We start from the raw sequence: 21,756 nt of genomic DNA on the forward strand, positions 1-21,756 counted from the left end.
CATGTGTACCAGATGCCTTTAACTTAATTTTGCATAAAATAAGTACTTGACATTTTAGTAGTTTGTTTTTGAAGCCACGGAACAAATGAGAACAAATAGAGCTCACGGCAATTTGTGCAAGTATGCAGGAGCGTAAGTTCGTGAGGATTTAATTTCACTCCAAACCATGGGAATGTCAAGGTATATTTTCTGTTCTGTACAATCATGACAACTCCGTGCGAAACATAAGTATGAACTAGCCATCTAGAATGGTGAACGTCAGCTTCTTTGCAGATTTCGAAAATATACTCGAAATCAGCAATGTCAGATATATATATATATATATATATATATATATATATATATATATATATATATATATATATATATGTGTGTGTGTGGTTTGGTAATTATTATGAAGATGTGAATTCATTAAAAACAAAAAAATAATCTTTTCAAACTTGTAAAAGCGTTTATGCTTAATTGTTTGCATTTGTACTTATTTTTCACATGATGTACATAAACAGGAAGGACAGTCCTAATCCATAATATTTGCCCATTGATACCATTGTGTCAAGCATAACTTATTAAAAGTATCTTCGCTGAAAAGTTGTTTTGGTTTGTTTGAGAATTTTACAAAATCTTGCACGTGCTCTTTCGAGTCTCTCTCTCTCGTTCAATTTTTTCTGCCTTCTGCAGTTGAATCTGAAAGGGAGGTGACTGACACGCCATTGAGCCCTCTGGTCTGACAATAACGCTACACATTGTACTGCTTTATGATTTGTAAACACAAAAGCAAACATATTTCACACACATACTGATTAATAAGACTCAGTTTCAGTTTAAATCCTTGGTTGGTCCATACCTAGTGGCTTTAGTCCCGGAAAATCATCACATATTTTCCATTATTTTGTAATATCGTGCTTCTCTCTCTGTGTGTCTGTATGTCTGTTTGTCTGTCTGTCTTTCTCTGGATCCATCCATCATTCGCTCAGTGAATGTTCCAAATGGATTCCGTGGCCATGGTCATGGATGTTTTCAATCACGTCTACGTAAATCTATTTCGTTAGCCTCCCGTCATCCAATTATTCGAAATTATGTGCGTGTTAGATCATAATGATGAAGGCACATTTCTCGTGTATTCATCTGTCTGTTTGCGAGACAAGGTTATGTATATATATATATATATATATATATATATATATATATATATATATATATATATATATATATATATATATATATATATATATATATGTATGCATGCATGCATGTATAGATAGATAGATAGATAGATAGATAGATAGATAGATAGATAGATATATAGATAGATAGTAGACTCCAAGTTATAGGAACCTTATTATCTAAATATCCAATGTTATCCGAACTGTACGTTTCCTTGGGCTAATTGTTTGTCTTTTTAGAACTTATTTCAGTTATTAACAGAACATCGATTATCTGAGTAATCCCTTCATCAATGTATCAAAGTGGTCCGAAATCTTCTAAATCCTACTGAAATCGCGACGCATTATCCGAAGTGTGAAGACCATGATAAACGGCATATTTGATATATTGAAAAATGATTACTCTCTGTCGAACTGTCGAGAAACGGATTATGCTTCATGTTTGTCGCTAATTCGATAATTTATTTCTTTTATGATAATCCCGCTATTATTGCAGTTAAAAGCAGTAATATTATGTAAAATAGGAATGTTAAAAATCAATCGGGAAAGCACTAGTGACCCATGTGCAGGAGTTAGCAAAATTAATCATTATGAGATGAAATACGATATCAAAATAAATTGCGAAGAACATACTGTGCTTGCAAATTTCATTAAGCGTGTGGTTATAAACCGAGAAAACGTTAAAGATATGTGAATATCGCGTGAAAAACAAATTAATTTATAATCCATTGAGACATCCCATCTTAAAAAATTTGATTTGTTTCATTTTTGTTCATATTAAAACGATGATGACAAAAATATGTTTGTCTTTGTTATGTGCCATGCAGATTATTAAAATGATGGTAATGATAATTTTCTCCATTGTTTTGTGTTTGTTTAATGTCGTTTCTTTGAAATAACCTCCCAAATACGTAGTAAGGAAACATAATAAAAGAACAATTAATTTGTATTAAGCTATATATAAATTTGCACTTTCATGAACTTCGGTTATTCGAACCCAGGCATTATTCATTTTTTTTTCTTCTACACACCCAGACTTTGCAGAGTGGAAAATATATTGTATATGATTCGTTTATCAACCTGGGTGTTGGTTTTTGTAATATAGATTTTGGGTCATGAGGTTCTGTGTTCTCTGTTAGCGTGCGTGCTAGTATGGAAGGACAAATGCTATGAACCATTCATTTTCTATATACACTGGCTTGTACGTGGGATTTTGTATTGTAGCTATGTTTGTGTGTAACCGTACTATATCATGCCCTGTATATATTTAATGATCAGAATAGCCGTTTGATTGTAAAAAGATTATCACATTTTCATGGTGGATGTTGTATTATAAATGAGTGTTTTGGATATAAGTGTGGGTGTTCACTGGTATGCAGGATATTGGACTGTAGATAGGTGTTGAATTTAAATAACGAGTGTTTTTATATAACAGTGTGTGAATTCGTTTGTCTCTCAATCATGCCCCATCTTTATATTAAATTAAAGCAAATAATTATAGTGGCCGCTCCAATATGATTCCCATTGAGGGACGTATATGCCCCATCATTTTTAATTCATACTTGTGCTTCTTTCCACCACTTTTTGTCCCCATCATACATTTCTATTGAGACCCATTGTTACCCATAAAGTCACGTTTATATCGACCTCCTTATTGACATTAATGTCCAGTTTCTCTAAATACCGATATATACTAATACAATTGCGCAGAGGATATACGACCCATGATTTTAGAATTCCACAGATGACCGTACCGTCCTATCATAAACCATTATATTGAACCCGCCGCGTTAAAGTTACAAACATGTCTCTACTACTCTTATAATGATAAACCCTAACCCTTTGTTATGGCGACACCCATAATGGTAAATTCGTTCTTACGGATATAACGATACAAATTTAGGTATAAGGATTCTTACAGATTATTTGGGTGAATTAAAGATTAGTAGCTCGAATAAAATAAAATCATAGAAGTTTCTTAATTATATTTTATTCAGAGTCTCTTGAATTTCAACATCCTAATGTGGTTATTAAGGTGATGATGATAGTGTTTATTATAATCAACACTTAAAATAATTTAGTTTCATTCATTTCTACTGTATTTGCAACAATCTCACTCCATTTTGCCCTGTTCTCCATTGCTCTTTCCGGCCTTTTAAAGTCCATGCTTGTGCACTGTTTGATGCTATCTCTTTTCTCTTCTTCTGTCTGTTTCTCTTCGCTTTCTATTCACTGTGCCCTGTAGGATTATCTTTGATAGGCATGATTAGCGCGAGACATGACCATACCATCTTAGTTTACGGAGAGGGTTGTTGTTTTGTTTTGGGTTGTTTACGGTGGCGATTTAATCTTCATACGTTATAATTTCATAGTCGATTCTAATGCCCAGCTCCTCATTAGAGACGTGTTAAAAATTTGACACTTCGAATAATCTTTCGATAACATCTATGCTCAAAGGTATGTATACTTCTCTCTAGCTCTGCTGTTAGCGTCCATGTCACACTTGCATACAGGTTTATGGACGTGACGAGAGAGTGCATACGTTTGATCTTGGACCCAAGCGTGATGTTGCTGTACTTCCAAAAAAGCTACTGCCTAGCCAGAGCAGTTGTTGTCTGCCCAATCCTGGAAAGAACCTAAAGTTTTCAATCTTCGTCAGAGGCGATAGCAGTTCGTTATGTGAAACTGTTCACTGTGCAAGGTAGATGTTAAAGGGAGTGTTTGAGAAAAGGCAAACCTGTCTGAATATGAATATGAACATTTAATACCAATTGTGTTGTAATATTTTGTGTCTAAAATGATTTTACAAGATTCTGATTTGTTTAAGCTGTTCAAAAATACAAAAACAAAACTACGCGAGCATATAAGAAAGTGTAACACCATGGTAACTATCAACTTCTTCATCTCGCCATCTTGAAACTATGCCAAATTTCTGCATTAGCACATTCCACCTGCCGAAGAGTTTGCTCATATATTTTCCAGATACTTTATTCATAATCCTGATTCACCTGCCCTAACCCTATCTATTTCTCAAACGTATTAGATTTCAAGAGGTGTCAAACGAACATTTGGAGCGCAAACCCAAAGTTTTTACTAGTAAACATCGTAGACAGAGAGGAAAATTAGATTGGGGAATCATTTCTTTCCCTGGTTTTAAATAGCATGCTAGTAAAAAATGTAAATATTTGTTTAACTTTACAACCGATTGCACACAAAAAAAAAAAACATTTTCTATCATCGTCCAAAAAAGACATAGTAGTTATCTTTAAGTAGTAGTTAACTCAATGTGTCACAAGAAAGTGATTGTCGACCAGCGATATGTTGCAGTGTTTTCAGATACTTATCCAAATACAGTCAGTTTATGAGGAAAGAAAGGAACATATAAGTTGATTATATAAAAAGATTTATAAATAGATTTATGGTCAAAATACTTACTCTGTAGAAAATATCAGGATAATCCATCCAGCGGACAGACGCTAAAGGTTTTCCACATTGTTGAGGATTATCCAGAGCGGCAATCAGAAAGTTTTCTTCGTGTTTTATATTTGGTTTGCAGCGCAAAGTTGGCGGAACTGTCAATTTTAGAAATTAGATAGTATAGTTACAAAAGCTAAACATTCATATACGCAAGGTTTGACATATCTTGACATTCATAATTTAAAAATGATTAATTGTATTAGTATAAATTAATTGAATATTAAATAAAAACATAACATATTTTTGCGTAATTGAAATGTACTACTTTCTTAGATTAACGATATTATCTAAAGTACAATTACAAATTACTAAATTGGGTAGGTATAATGCATTAAAATACCGACAAGCATTATAATATACCATCAAAAGTATGTTTTCAGGATATCCTAACACCAATGTAAAACTTAATATTATACTAACCTGCCCATGTGCAACTGCCAACTACTCTAACGCAGATTGTGAGCTAACAAGGTTTTACAAGTTTTAATTATGCAATACCCGTCCATTCACAAATAAATGGCCACATTTAAAGTTTCATCTACACCTATATGATTCTGCTGTAAAATAACATGGTGAGCACTGAGAGGAGTACAAGTGTAAAGACCACAAGAATGTTTGATAATGTTGCGTATTATTAATAACGACACAGTGTTGCATTGCAGTAAATTAAAGTGGTTTTAAGCGGACGATAAATAGGTAAACTGTTTAACATAAGCACAACAGTATATGTGGCATTCGATGCCGAGTATTGGTTTATATTATACGAAAAGGAGTAAGAGTAAAAAACAACAAACGAATAAAATTAGAGCTCAGTCACTTGAATGGTGATTCATTATTCTAGCGAACAAAAGGAAGCATTTCCGATATATACAACTGGTCATAATGATCACGTAAACATTATTTAACCAGTCCATATTGTAAAAATGGAAAATCTTCACGTCCACTATTTAATTATTTATATCATCACTCATATTATTAAGCACAATAACAATTTCACTTTCATTCTATGTTTATATGAATGTTGTCTGCAATTTTCTGTAGAGTATCAATGTCAAATATTTTAGTTTAATAAAGAGTGACATATATACAAATCAGCTACAACCTTACAACCAGGTGAGTATACTCAAGGCGACAAACATCTCAGTCGAACTACTACATATACCCCTAACAATAATACTTCAGAGTATTCTATATGCTTGAACATATGATAGGGCATTTGAGATTTTGAGGTGAATTTTCTTCCCGATATATAAATTCTCTCTTTAATATGTGTTTGAATTATATCGAAATACATTTTTGGTTGACTTTACTTAAAATGTTCATTTCACTCTCTTTCTGTTACATAACTTAAGACCTAGATTCATAACAGAACGTGTGGATATGTCGCGGACATGCCCTTCTTAAACAAATTTCAGAAATATTTAAATTTGCCTATGAAGTTTTAATTGACTTTGTTTCTAAATATTCGTTGTCCCTGTTAAAGATTTAACCTAAAAACATTTGTGAAATCTTTCGGGAAACCAGCAAGATTGCACAATGTCATCAATGAATATAACTTTGTTTCAAATACTGTGCAGGAAAGGATAAGAATATATGAAAAGAACGACCTGCCTGTGACTGACAGACATTATGATTTTTCTGAAGCAAAAACATCCTTCATAAAGCAAGAGAGATAAAGAATAATTTGATTCAGCGCTTAGTGGGAAAGTAAATTTTGAATAAAAATGCTTTGGGTTGGATAGAAAAGTCTATCTCTGCTCTTTGATCGGAAATTAAAGGATTTACAATTTAAAAAAAGAAAAAGGATGGAATCGCATAGTCAGGGAAAGGAAAATGAGAGGCAAATATGAATACGAATTCAGAGAAAGGAAACGTACATGTTGATGGAGAAAGACAGAAGATACAGAAATGCAAATTCAGAGATAGGAAAAGAAAAGTGAATGCAAAGCGTGAGAACAGAAAGAAATGCAAATTCCGAGAGAACAGAGACAGAAATGGAGAAAGAGAACAAAAGGAGAGGAAAATGTGGAAGCTGAGAGTAGAAAGGGTATCCAACTAAAATTATCTCCCCTCTTCACCTTAAAAAGTCAGCTTTTTTAATGTTACCATAAAAATATGTTAGTACCCTCTTTTCAAAAAAAAAACAAACAAGTAGATGCATCATTTCTTTACTTGAGGAAACTGCTGAAAACTTGAAATGGAGAAGAGGGCATTGGACATTGTTATTACAATGTGTACTTATTATCGAACCTATTCAAGCATTGTCAGTACAAAATATTGATGATTATGATGTGGTTAAAGAATATATTTTTAAGGTTTATGAGTGATGCCTGAGGCATATCGAACAAGATATGGAAAATGTAGAAAAGAAACTGGACAACCACCTGTGGAATATGCAAAAGACAACTACTATGCTGCTGAGTAAAATATGTTGATAAAGGGCATGACAACAACAGATAGTTCATATTAATTAAAAAGTTCATGCATTGCATCCAATGTGATGTGAAGACTTTCTTGATAAGCAAAACACTGGCTTTGCAAAATGCTACTCGAACCACTGATGAATATTCCTTGGCTCAGTTCCATTCGTCAGTTTGTCGTCCTCTAAACACTCGTTCGTGTCAACTATAATCTCAGTCTCATACAATTACTTACAAATTTTAATAAGGCACAACTTTTAGAAATCAACCATCGGATAAGGCTGATAAGAAATATGTTTCTCTTCCTCTGTGTTCATATTGTAGAAAGAATGGGCGCATTATCCCTAATTGCTACGGGTTATGAAACAAGCAAGGTAATAAATGCAGATCTTTTCATAATACTCTTATTTCAAATACGTCAAGGTCACGGCCTTGTACTGAAGAAAATAAAAGGCTTGGTTCAAGCAAACCACAGAATGGTGCTATTTTAGAGCGGCATTCATGTCAGAAATTTCTATATGACTTATTGGTGACTCTACCAAGCCTATCCCTATTACACTATTAATGAATAAGTACTCAGAAGTCTTTTTCTAATGAACGTGTACTTATTCAGGGAGATGATTGTGGCCTTGCTTACGTTCCTCTCTAAGAGGTCAATGCAAGTATTGTTTACAGTGTTAGTACAAGTCACATGGGTCTTGAAGGCATTCAACACCAACTATATCAGTAACAGGTGTCATTTTTGTTTAGATTTTGATTATACATACCTATTAGTGGCAAATATTCTCTTCATTTGGATTCGTATACATCCATATTTCTTTTGAAGGTCATTACTTAGACTCCCCGAGAGATGCATACAGCAAAATCACTGATAAAGTACGTAGACATATTTGGACGAAATTAACCTAAAGGTGTGATCCAGTACAATCCAGATTGTATATCCCGCCCTGTGATTTCATGATGAACGCAACGCATATTAATAAGCAAATGCGTACTACTCTCGATTGTGACGATTTCACACGTCCATAACGATAGATAATTTTCGTTTGGAAGTTTCTCGGTGAAAGTTAGGGTGCAGGGCATTCAATGACAAGGATTGAATAGACTTTGGGTAAAGACAATTAGTGTCAAATTTTAAAAGAATAATTTATGTTAAATTTAAAATAAGTAAATGAGCATACATGACCCATATGACTTGTACTATAGACTACAGTTTTCATTTGGAAATCTTTACATTGTATTAAAATGTTGGTCAATCAATGTGTATAAATAATGACTTGATAAACAAATAATTTACTTCCGTTTTAGATCAATTTGTGTCCGATATGATTCTAGATGAATTATTTAACATCTTCACTGAACTTACTCAAGTGTTCATTGTCTTTGGGGTTGGATTTATACACACTATTTTGTATTTTGCGAACAGCATCTTCGTTTCCATAACTGTGTTATATGATGCAATTCAAGACTATTGAAATTCATTCAAAACATTCAATATATTTGAACATGTGATTGGACATTTATGATTATGTGGGATTTATTTCTAAATAATGTAAGTGGCTCTTGCATTTATTGTAAAGAAGTATATTGCTTGTTACATACTATAAGATTTAGAGTCGTAACATAAAACTGATAAGTTAACAATGTAATGATAAACAATTTACATAGAATATGCATGATAGCCATAGCCATATGCTGTGGTAAAGACAACTGTTTCAAGCTAATTGACAACAATATCTTTACGACAATCAAATAGTTGGTACTACCTATTTACGATGCAAAAATGATTTTTGAAAAGGGATTTGTGTATGGAATGTTGAGAAAGGAGCTAGGACTGCACAAAACACTGTTCCTGAAGCTATGCAGTTTGTGGTGAATTGCAATACGTTTAGAAAACTACTCGTTGTCCAGACGCTAGCGAATATTACTCCTCTGTATATGTCTGCTCTTCCACAGGTTTTCTGACTTAACATTAATACTTCCAATAGCTTTGAAAGTGATAGAAGGACTTAAACAGACTGTAAGCTGAATCGTACTTGTTTACATTACGATAAGAGTACCTCTGGATTAATTGCACAGTCAGGTAATGACAAATAAAGAACATGACCCGTTTTTTGGTTATTACAACATCACGTTATTTTATTACATCACTTCATGCAAGTTCAACAAACTATTAGGTCCAGGATGGAAATATTAAATGCAAGATGAAAACTCTTGTAGATGGCGCACGTATTTCATTGCTGATCTACATATGATTTGGATTGATTTGGACGCAGTTGAGAGTTCAGTACTGAGAAACAAATGTAGAGACAATAAAGGAAAAGAAGATGCGATTTGAGTCCTATTGATGACAGCGGTTCGGAACATTGTTCTGGCCATTGCTCCTTTGCTGTAAGTAGCAACACTCAACATCGTTCAACTTTTAATGGTCTTTAATTCGCACCCCAACCTGTTTGCGTGCGTTTAGCTGCCGCCTTTGCTGTAAGTAGCAACACTCAACATCACTCAACTTTTAATGGTCTTTTATTCGCACCCCAACCCGTTTGCGTGCGTTTAACTGCCGCCTCCTCTTTATGAGATACCGTGTCCCATTTTCATAATAATGTTTTCTCTGGAACCTGTTTCTCAAAGTGGGCTTTCCTGGATCGACATTTATCCAAAACTGCGCATTAAGATATTGACAGCCCATGAAATGCGTGAAGCAAGGTTTACATAAAGAACGTGTTGCTTTTTCGTAACTGGAATATAAGTTGTATATGTCATTTAATATTAACTTGAATGTGCTTCTGTTAAAAACATGTTCAATACAGTTCCATGTTAATAATATTGGTAATCAAGTGGTTGCGAGTAAAAGGCAACGTAGCGGGTGACAAATCCTGGGGAAAAATATGTGTAACTACTTCGAATAATGTTTATTTGAACTAGATTACTGGAACGTCTGGCCATGATAAAATTACTAGCATCAGTTACATTACTTTTAGGGATTATTGAAAGTACCAAATGTATGTCACCTGTAGCTCACGTATGACGAAATAGATGCAATGGTCAAATAGTCTAATATACAGCGACAGGAAGTTAACATATGCTTCTCAAACTTTTTCTGAAGTTCAAATTCTGTGACGCCAATTAAAAGCACCTATATACTATATTTTACATTGGAACATTTTATCGAGGCTAGATTCCTGTAAAACAATGCGAAATTAAGTGTCATTTCATAACAATTACTACGGTTAGGTGCACTTGTGGTGATGATGGTGCGCTGACGCCCGGCTCATGATATGTTGTGACTATAGCAACGTCAAATATAGATTTGGTCGTATTCTCTCTCTCTCTCTCTCTCTCTCTCTCTCTCTCTCTCTCTCTATATATATATATATATATATATATATATATATATATATATATATATATATATATATATAATGACCAAGCTGTTCAGTGTTAATTTCTCTATGTGTGAGGCTCGTACAATTTTGCATGTTCAGAAGTGTGCTATCCCAACGAAACCTTTCCAATGCACATATGTCTATTTGGTAGGGAAAAAAAACATGGTCAAGTGGATATTGAGCATTCTGGTGCTTCAAAGCGTGGCAATGGGAGCCGTTATTCGCTGCTCGGGTTCCGTTCCTTTTACCAGGCATGTTAATCATTAAGCTGTGGGATTATAACGTTTTTGTGGCATTTTTATATATAAAAAAATCATTCAATCGCGTATCAGTTTATACAGTGTGGAGTCCAAGGATCAGCTCATTCTTCCTTGTTTAATACTGGTATTTTTATCTCTTAGTCTTCACGTGTTATATTGCTGCATTGAAAACAAATCCTTTTGCCATTGATATGCAAACCTATTCACCTGCAGGTCTTTTCTCGAATGAAAACATTAATCAACAATAATTAGATAATGAAAAGATACACAAAAACGATTTATAGATATAATTTTGTTTTATATTAAATCGATGAGTAAATACTAACTTTCTGCACTAGAAACATATAATTGAGTACTCACCAAGTGCACATAACTGGACCTCTTTTCTCTTAGACGAATCCTGATATAACATAGCATATGTCGCTTCATCCGATGCCTGAAAGTCTTGTAACAATATAGTTTCATTTTCCAAAGACACCTTTTGCTTGTATTTACCATGAATTATATCTGTATTGGTAAAATTCTGAATGACCCGTAAGGCTATCGTATCAGAATTGTTTTCAAATATTTTGTAAAGGGTAATGTCTGTCTTCAAGCTGATAGATGTAATGTTTTGAAACACCTCAACGGAATCTCCTATGCAGACGAATTTAAAACTAATCCCTGTATCTGAAATTGAAAACTATGATAAAAAGATATCCGATAAAAAATGAATTTTGAGGCACCATCTCTGGGGATGTGAATAATAATAATAATAATAATAATAATAATAATAATGGCAGCAACAACATCATGTACGGCAATACCAACTCAGTGATGAATATTCACAGTGGCAGCATAATTGGCCACGTCAAGGAGTAAAATAACACTACATCAAAAGGGACAGCCCAGAACACAACACGGTGGCCAATGGGGAGAAAGCGCTATCCGATAGTCATTCTCTTGTGATAAAGGCAGAAAAGGAGGTCTGGAGGGGATATAAAAAGTAATCTAATAGCGCCTAACCAAAGTTAGGCTGGTTAGATACAACGCATAGCTATGCAAGGTTCTCTGCTGGAATATATAATAGCAACAAAGACTGACACTTCGGAATAAAATATAAACATTAACTTGAAATATCAAAATCTCCACCTCTAAATATAATAAAATAAACGAACCTAGAACAAAACAAAACTAATGGCGTTTAGTCAAAAGCAGAAATATATAGACGTGTAGTCGTGGATCACTGAACCAAAAAATATTAAATAATGACATTGGTACCAAACAACGATAAAAAAAGACTTCATGCATTAAAGGAAGTAAAGTACCAAATCATCACGACAGCCCGATGTAACGAACACGATGTACTAATATTAGTACAATAACAGCATCGAAGTTATATAACAAATATGTTCAATTGTGCCGTGACAGTAAACCAGGATCTAAGCTGCAAACTTTTCAACAAAACTGCAAACAAAAACAACGCAATCTCACAAAGCAAATATAGATTGCAGAGAAAAGAATCAACTGAAGAAAATGGAAGACATCTTATAACTATTCTAAATATCCACAATATATATATATATATATATATATATATATATATATATATATATATATATATATATATATATATATATATATATGGTAAGCTGGTTATTGGCAGAACAGCATATGTCAGTAATTGTATAATTTAAACAGCAAGTAATTACGGGAAGTAATCGAACAATTGCAGGTATATATGTTCGTAATGTCATAATAAATCGGTAGCTACAAAGAGAAGGCGGCATAGTGAAGAAAACACATGCGATTCAAAACTGAACAACAGCAGGTACACCATGAGATGACTGTTGCGATAACTTCTGCTGTACCATGCTGGACATACAATGGACGTAACGATTATAGAACAGACATTTAGGAAAACCGATTAAGCACAAGGGTATGATCAGCAATAATACAGATAAGCAGTTACATAACTACTGGAGAATAATTAAGTTAAGGCTCGGAGGCCCCGAGTGGCCGAGTGGTCTAAAGCGCTTACCGTTACGGATCACTGCTCTCACTTCTGTCTGCGTGGGTTCGAGTCTCGAGCTCGGCCAGTGTGGGTATGTGAGTAGCTTCTCATGGGTCGGTGATTCTTTCCGGGGTTTTCCCGGGTTCTTTTTCCAACATTTATAATGGCCGCGATGTATAGCCTATCTTGTTCTAAAAACTGGCGTTAAACCCTATAACAACAACGTCAAGGTTCGTCGGTAGTGTCTATAACATATTAGCAGGACTGATGATGAACAGAAAGATTATTTCCCAACCAGGATCAACTTCATGCTAACAAACAGATTTGCAATGGCAGATAAAGAAAACGTGTGCGTGGAATTGATCGTTAGGACTTTCGACTGAAATTTCCAGATATGTAGATAAAAGTGTCATTTGAAATCGAGGAGGTAGCAAATGAAACAAAACAAGTGATTAGCATTGGTAACTTTAAAAAGGCTCGCTACACAAATTTGCATTCTTGGATCTTTGAATGCCTGCGGTTAATCTGTAAAGCCTTAAACACGCGGAGAGTCGTTGCATATTTAAAGGTTACTGCATTTATATGGGAAAATATGAACGAGTTTTTTTAATGGAAATACTGCACGACCTTGGGAGTGCAGTATATCAATCCCAAAAAAAGAGTTCATATTTCTCTTACAAATACAGTAACCTCTTTATTATACGCTCCTTTTCTTATTCTAGCTAAGGCTTAATTATATAAAAAGAAATACACTACAAGAAACAATGTATGCCGTATTCCAAACTAAATACACAACAAAATCGTTCTTAATGCGCACATAACTCTGCCCAGATAAATTTGAATTTAGTCCCGCACTCGACATAACTTTCCAAAGAAAATGGCGATTTGGTCTATCAGAAATTGAAATTTAGATTCACATTGTAAATGAATGTGCATTGCAACAACTTTTTCATTTAGTCTGGAATGAATAGATTTTGGTACTTTTGTCGATTCTGCAAAATTTCCTGATATTGGCTGGATTTATCTGTGTCAATTCTACATGAAGTGCATTTGATTTCGGCAGCGATGGAGCAGAGTGTTGACATCTGCAAGTGTGTTTCTGTTCCGTCATTGAATGTTTGAAATCATAGTGTGGGAAAAATATAAAGTATTTCATTTATAATTATTAAACAGGCGCTATGGAATATAATGTTTATTTAATTTGGAGTGCAGTGAGGAGGGTGTATTTGCACTGGAATATAGTCGATATTACAGTACAAATTTGAAATGTGTAATCAAGCTTGATAACCCATGACATGGCATATGTTATTCGCATTTGCAGAACTAAGATAGTACATTTCGAGGAAATTCAGGATGAAAAGCTGTAAGTATGTTTTTGTCATTCGTATTACCAGCTGAAAAAGACAGTTTTTTCACTTGCATGTTATTTTTAGGGACCAAGACATGTCTGGCGTCTATCTCTAGCCTAAATTGGAAACATTGTATCAAACATGTTTACGCGGAATGTGGCAAAGCAGCTGGTATGTGGCAGTCCACGAAACATATGCTTTAGTTCATTCAGCAACAAATTTAATCAACCAAAACGTAACGCGTATACTACGTGAGTGTACATGATTTGTTCATAAAGTGACCGCTCCGGTGGCCTAGTGGTTAGAGCGTCCGCCTCGGATGCGGGAGGTCGTGGGTTCGATTCCTGGCCGAGTCATGCCAAAGACTTACAAAAATGACACTAACAGCTGCCTCGCTTGACGCTTAGCATTAAGAGGTTAGTGTTAGGACTGGTCGGCCTGGTGTCAGGATAATGTGACTGGGTGGGACATCATCATCATCATCATCATCATCATTGGCGACTCGGTCTCGAAAGACGATGCGAATAGCGCCCTTGGGGTGTTGTCTGTCTCTGTTGGCATCGTCTGCTGTGGCTATGCAGGCCTATACGTGAGTGACAGTCCCTACTGCAGTTGGTGCAGACATACTGGGAAGTCTGCGTTACTGTGGTTGCTGCTGCGTTCTTCTTTCTCTTACGTTTCTCTGCCGCCAACTGGCCTCTCCTCGCATCAGCGACTGATATGCCATTGTTTACCATCAGTCTCCAGGTGCCTCCGTCCTCAGCCAGCTCTTCACAGCCATCGGGTGAAATGTTGCATGCCTTCATGTCCCTCTTGCACACATCTTTGAAACGGAGTGAGGGGCGTCCGACTCTTCTCATGCCAGTGGCCAGCTGTCCATATAAGATGTCCTTTGGCAGCCTTCCATCCTCTATGCGTCGGACGTGACCCAGCCATCGAAGGCGGCGTTTAATTAGCAGGGAGTACATGCTGGGGGTACTTGCACGCTGCAGGATCTCGCTGTGTGGAACACGGTCTTGCCAGCTGATTTTCAGGATGCGTTTTAGGCACCGTATATGGAAGGAGTTGAGCCGGCGTTCTTGCCTCATGTAGGTACTCCAGGTCTCACTTCCATATAGAAGGGTGCTGAGAACGCAGGCCTGGTAGACTCGGACCTTGGTGTGCTCTGTCAGCGCGTTGTTTTCCCACACCCTGCTTCACACCACTGTTAATTGGGAAGGAGGTTGAGGAGGATCCATTATACAGGACTGTTCCCTTCATATCTGCATGGAAAGAGATTATCATGCTGAGGAGTTTTGGGGGGCAACCGATCTTACTCAGAAGTTCAAAAAGCCCCTTCCTGCTGACCAAGTCAAAGGCCTTGGTGAGGTCGATGAACATCATGTAGAGTGGTTGACCTTGCTTTCTGCTCTTCTCTTGGAGTTGTCGTAGGGAGAAGATCATGTCTGTCGTCGACCTGCCTGCTCTGAAACCGCACTGTGATTCCGTGTACACACGGTCTGCCAGCAACTTCAGCCTGTTGAGTATGATGCGGGCGTACACTTTACCAACAATACTCAAGAGCGAGATCCCTCTGTAATTATTACAGTCACTGCGGTCGCCCTTGTTTTTGTAAAGGGTCACAATTGTGGCATCACGCATGTCTTGGGGGACTACTCCTTCCTCCCAGCAGTGGCAAAGTAGCTCGTGCAGTGGTTTAATCAATGCTGGTTTTCCACATTTGATAGCTTCGGGCGGGATGCTGTCACTACCTGGTGCTTTGTCGTTTGGAAGGCAGTCGATTGCTTTGCTGAGCTCCTCTAAGGTTGGCACTTTGTCGAGCTCTTCCATGGTGGGCAGATTCTTTATGCTGCTGAGGGCTGCATCAGTGACTGACGTTTCTCCGGAGTATAGTTCTGAGTAGTGCTCCACCCATCTGGCCATCTGTTGCCCACGGTCTGTGATCTTCTCTCCCGTCAGGGATTTCAGGGGAGCGACCCCTTTCACTGTAGGGCCTAGAGCCTTCTTGATGCCACTGTACATACCTTGGATGTGTCCGGACTCGGCACTGCGCTGGATCCCTTCACACAGTTGTTGCCAGTACTCGTTTGCACACTGTCTAGCTATGCGTTGGGTGTTACTTCGGGCACTTCTGAGAGCAGCAAGTGTCCGTTCATTAGGGCATTTTTTGTAAGCTATGAAGGCTTTTCGTTTCTACTCGATTTGTGGTTCCATCCTTGATAGGTGTGCATTGAACCAGTCCTGGCTGGGTCTTTCCTTCTTGCCAAACGTTGACATAGCTGTACTGTAGATGGCACCCTTCATTGCGTTCCACTTGGTTGTAGCGTCGTACTCAGGCAGGTCCTGGAGAGCCTTGTTCAGGGCAGACACATACTCCACCACCTTGGCAGGGACTGACATCTGCGCAGTGTTTATGCGAGGACGTCCTTTTGGTTTTGAGCGGTGTAGCGTGTGTGGCTGTAGTCGCACTCTGCTGCTCACAAGGGCATGGTCGGAGTCACAGTCTGCACTGTGGTAGGTTCTGGTGGAGAGGACGCTGTTAAGGGCAGAGCGCCTGGTGATGACCAAGTCGAGTTGGTGCCAGTGATGAGATATGGGGTGTTTCCATGACACTTTGTGTTGTGGCTTACACTTGAAGAAGGTGTTTGTGATGCACAGGCCATGGTAGGTGGATAGCTCCAGCAGTCTCTGGCCGTTTTCGTTGGTCTTTCCAGTGCCATGATATCCAAGGCAGGTAGGCCATGACTCGTGGTCTGCACCTACTCTGGCATTAAAGTCGCCAAGGAGGAATAGTGGTTCATTTTTGGGACATCCTTTGATCTGTTCGTTCAGCTGCCCATAGAACTGATCCTTCATGTCTTCTGATGACGTGAGGGTTGGGGCGTAGACACTGATGATGTTGACAGGACCTGAAGCAGTGGTGAGGCGGATGGACAAGAGACACTCAGTGCCCCCTGTGGGAGGTTCAACTGACGCCAAGAGATTGTTTCTGATGGCAAAGCCCACTCCTTGCTGACGGGGCTCCTCAGGTTCTCGACCCTTCCAGAAGAAGGTGTAGTTTTCCTCTCTGAGGGAGCCACTAGAGGCGAGCCTGGTTTCCTGCAGGGCAGCTATGCTGATATTTAGTCTGGTGAGTTCTCTATCGATGATGGCCGTCTTTCTGGTGTCGTCCACTTCTCTGAGGTCGTCGGAGAAGCCTGTACACATGGTGCGCACATTCCAGCTTGCAAATCGAAGAGCTGGAGTCTTCTTTATTGGTTTCTTGTTTCTTTTGTCTGGTGTGGAATTACCGTCTGCTTGTCATGCTGAACAACACACTGAGCAGGCAGACGATGGCGGGTCAACACCATATTGACCGGGGGCTGCCCTGCTTGAGGCGGGTGATAGTTGGCCAGTGGGACACGATGATCCCTCCCACCGTCAAAGCTGACCCGTGGCGCCCCTTCCCTACGCCAATCGGGAGGGACTTATAACCTGTAAACTGTCAGCTTCCGTGTTGTTTCCTCACTCAGTAGCGAGACTGGAGTGTCCTCTCCAGGGCGCAAGCCTGGGCGTGGAGTATGGAGATCCTGGGCTGCCCAGACGTCAGGATCCCCCTCTCGTCCTTGCTGGTGGGGTCCAAAGGAATGCTGAGCATGACATTTGGCACCAATTTGGATGCAGGAGCTGCCGGAAGGAGGCCGTAGTCGACCCCCAGCCGCCTTAGGGGCTCCACTCCTGATTTTCTGTCTGGGTTTACTCCCGTAGCCTTTCCTTCTCCCGAAGATATCCACAAGGCAGTGAAGCCATAATCCAATGGATGGGACTTGGTTGCTTTTTAATCAGAGTTTCCTTCTCCTAGATGAACTGCCTGACAAGGCTAATGAGCTTCATCTGCCCTGGTTTGGGGTCAGAGTTTCCCTTCTCTTAGACTGGTTGCCTGCCAAGGCTAATGACCCCAGTCTGTCCACCCAGTTATACCTCCGGGTACTCGGTCTCGCCACACAGCAGGCTCTGTTAAAACAGGGGGCACCGCGTGAAGGTGCTGCTGTGGACACAATAGTATAGGAGAGGCCATATGCAAGTAACCTCCTGCCCCGCAGAGCGAGACAGTGGTCCTGCGGCGATCACTACACCTGGGAAGGAGAGGCTATGAGAGACGCTTCACTTTCCTTTGGCAAGCGGGACGTCAGGCCCAGGCCACGCACCCCCAACTGGGTGGGACATCATGATACATAATTGAATGATTCTGACAATGCAAAGTTAACGGAGAAAAAAACTTGGCATATAATAAAGTAATTTATCTTGCTGAGCGCGCTCATTAAGGCTAGGGAGAAATATCTTCCATATAGATTTTGTATCAAGATATTGTTATAAAGTGCGATATTTCTCCTCGTGAGCTTATTATGATTTCATCATGCAAACTATTAAAAAGGACGGCTTTATACGATACAAGCAAATCTACACTGAAGTAGAGTATCTCGTCCAAACAGTAACAGTTTTTTCTAATGCTATTCAGATACAGTTTGGAATTTAAAAACAAAAACGTGTTAAATATTACAAGTGGTCAAAAGGTATATAAATGATATGAATCAAGCACGGCAATATATGAAAGATAAACGGAGGTAGCATAGTAGCGGTCATAACACTTGCACAGCCACACTTGTCAGGCACTCATCCAGCATCTTGGACTGAACCGAAAGAATGGATGGAACTGAATGAATATCCATGTCGTACTGAAACGAATGTCTAATAAGATAAGATAGCAATACATAAAATTATTGCAGGAAAGGTCTTTCAAAGACTAATATACTAAATACAGACGACTCGAAATAATAGCCTTCGGTAAACAACATGGACAGTTTCTGAGAGAAGCAGCGCGACAATGAGTTTATATCTGGATATGACTTAATCCGTGGAGAACTAATGACATAAATAAAGGAACTGCTGGAAGTAGAGCAAGAGCAAGATAATCATGATCAACAAGGCAAATGAGAAGCAGTGATCAGTGTGTCTCACTTTTGTAGAGAGGTAGGACGTATAGTGAAAAAAAAAGCAATAAACTATTCTCTGCGTTTATAAACTAGCACAATGTGAATGCAAACACACGTTTGCCAGACTTGATCCTGATGTTCACTGGCAACACTCTTGGAAGTATGGGACGAACTGCACAGAAAAACGATACGATTTTACTGCATAAAAAGGACTTTAAACTCACACAAGGCCAGACAAAGTAATAGTTGACGAAACGGAATCTGACTTCCATGATAGACGTTGATGAAAGAAGGAACAAAATAAATCAAATAAGTACAGTGGTCTTGCCAAATAAATAAATGTGTATAGAAAACTAAACACATCTAGAATACCTTTCTTGGAAGCAGCTGGATTACTATTATGAATGGAGCTGGAGATCATATTAGCTTTCAACAATGTGCAATATCTGCCTTTAAGCATATCTAGTGAATAACACTATATATATATATATATATATATATATATATATATATATATATATATATATATATATATATATATATATATATTGCAGAATTGGCGTTATATGATTTGGACGATTCTTATAAGAGAGAGCTCTGTTTTGAAAGTAAAATGTTCTTTTACCGATGAGTTCATTGATAGACGCTGCTACAGCCTATTTCCCTGTTTCTAATAGTACGAATATACTCATCCATATCTGACTTATATTCCTCAATATGGTTTAAAGTTGTATTAGTTTGCATGTCTATTATCGAATCGACACAGAACATGTATTGAAACAAAGTCCGTTTTGTTTTCTTGTGTAATAACAGCATCATTGAATGTCAGAATTAGTTCACCTATACCATTGTTCAGAAAGTAAATTAAATGAGCTCTAGTTGGAGTAAATTCTGATCTTGTGCATGCAATTCATTTTTCGACACAATGTACATGTTTCCTTTTTTTAAAGTCTCTTTTCTTCATAAGATATTCTCAGAAGAGAGAGAGAGAAAAAAAGTGGAGTGAGGAAAGGAAACAGTCATACCCTTCTGTTACAATAGAAAGATAAATATACGTTTATAACTCATATATATTTTGAGTCATATGATAAATCATATACCATTTATTTAAACATTTATGAAAACGTGACTATGGTAACAATACCGACCTGTACACAATGCAGCCAATAAAGTTACCGGTAAGAACAAACAGTAATACAAGGGGTTGAACATCTTTTAGTCTGAAAGTAAGAAAAAAGTATAATTGCACATAGACACGCATACACGTTGACCTATCAATTATAATGATTGCCAAATATCAAGCTAACTTATGTGACTAAGTAAATGATCGCATATACATTATCGACATTTTTATTTCTTGTTTTTGTGTTTTTGTTTTGTTTCGGTTAGTTTTGTTGATTTTATTTTCATCATGTAGCACTAGATAAACTTGCCAGTCTGTCACAACAAGAATGACTTGTTCATTTCAGTTGCATGACCTTTCTTTTGCGCTTTTTAAGGTTATGATAAATTAGCATTTAGCCATCTTAAACAAGTACATAAAATCATATTTGATAGAGAAAGTCACACTCGATATTTAACTAAGCGATTTCATTCGGTACCAGATTAATAGTATAACCATCGTGTACTAAGAAAATTAATAGGTAATTAAATGTATCAAGCAAGACCATTCTCACTGCAAGGAATGAATTGTTCAGCAAATCACGTGTTGAATACATAATTTATATAATTTTGGTATAAATACGCGATTAAAATCATTATCCTTTCTGCGGTGTCATTTTCGATGGTATGTACAGGAGTACGCCGCAAATCCAGTGTAATCGGCTAACGTCCGAACATGTTTATCTCAGTAATCCTCTCGATTTTGTTTATGATGTAACAGATTTCCTTTTCAATTTTCCTTATACAATGCAGTAGTACTCACGTGTTAACTAGTGCAACTCTATACCAGAGGCTAAAAGTGCCAAATGATAGTTAGTATAGTAAATGAATCGTGTTTAATCTGACTAAGACAAATATAAAAGTTGCTGAAAAGACAACGCTGGATATCTATAATACAAACATATAGTGATGATAATCGTCTGTGTCAGTCACGCGAGCTTCTGACTATTCCAGTACCTGGATTTTTCCTTCAAAAGGCCAAATGTATATTTCTTGAATGTAAATGATTACTAATTATTTAACTACAATATGAATATCCCATTCAGGGCCCAAGAAAATCACTCATCCTCGTCTTGGCAATATCAAAGTTTGCTGGGCCGAGAACAACTTTACTACATACTCGTCCATTAGCCAAGTAGTGATTTACACCTTGAAAATAATTTTAAACGCACTTACACCCGTAGCAAACGCCGAAGAGCAACATTGCCTAACATTTAGGTATGTATCAATGATAAATAAAATACACCTAATTTTACTACTTGCTCTAAGTCTAGAAAATGTTGCAGTGGAAACAATTTATTTTCTTTTTGTTTTATTCTGTTTTTAACCAAGGTCTCGTGTAAGCTTGATACTAAAATAGGTAAATATTATTAATATGCCGCATGTGTTCTTCTGGAATTGCACGTAAAGATTTCATTTGAAATGGTCCGTCCATATATAATATATCATCGACGACAATGTCCTCGGCACGAATAAATATTGTCGTGTGCAACGACGTGACGCTTGACCTGCAAGATAAACCCTCATATATTGTTTTATCGAGACTATCACAATAACGCAGATGTGATCTATGT

At 37.4% G+C, this 21,756-nt stretch overlaps 1 protein-coding gene across 2 annotated transcripts in view; it reads right to left on the reverse strand.

Annotated features, from left to right (window-relative positions):
* The window catches only part of LOC149774261 (uncharacterized), a 33,944-nt gene extending 13,692 nt beyond the window's left edge, over nt 1–20,252 (reverse strand). For both annotated transcript variants that reach the window (XM_089945573.1, XM_089945572.1), the window contains exons 1-3: nt 20,170–20,252; nt 11,067–11,375; nt 4,599–4,735 (exon numbers count right to left, since the gene is read on the reverse strand). In XM_089945573.1, coding sequence (XP_089801699.1) covers nt 4,599–4,735; nt 11,067–11,375; nt 20,170–20,233 — 510 coding nt within the window. In that variant the 5' untranslated portion in view covers nt 20,234–20,252. The remainder of the gene's footprint in view (nt 1–4,598; nt 4,736–11,066; nt 11,376–20,169) is intronic.
* Nucleotides 20,253–21,756: the final 1,504 nt, after the last annotated feature.

This window comes from Sinohyriopsis cumingii, unplaced genomic scaffold (genome assembly GCF_028554795.1).
Source record: "Sinohyriopsis cumingii isolate HCF-2022 unplaced genomic scaffold, ASM2855479v2 utg000360l, whole genome shotgun sequence".
Classification (NCBI taxonomy): Eukaryota; Metazoa; Mollusca; class Bivalvia; order Unionida; family Unionidae; genus Sinohyriopsis; species Sinohyriopsis cumingii.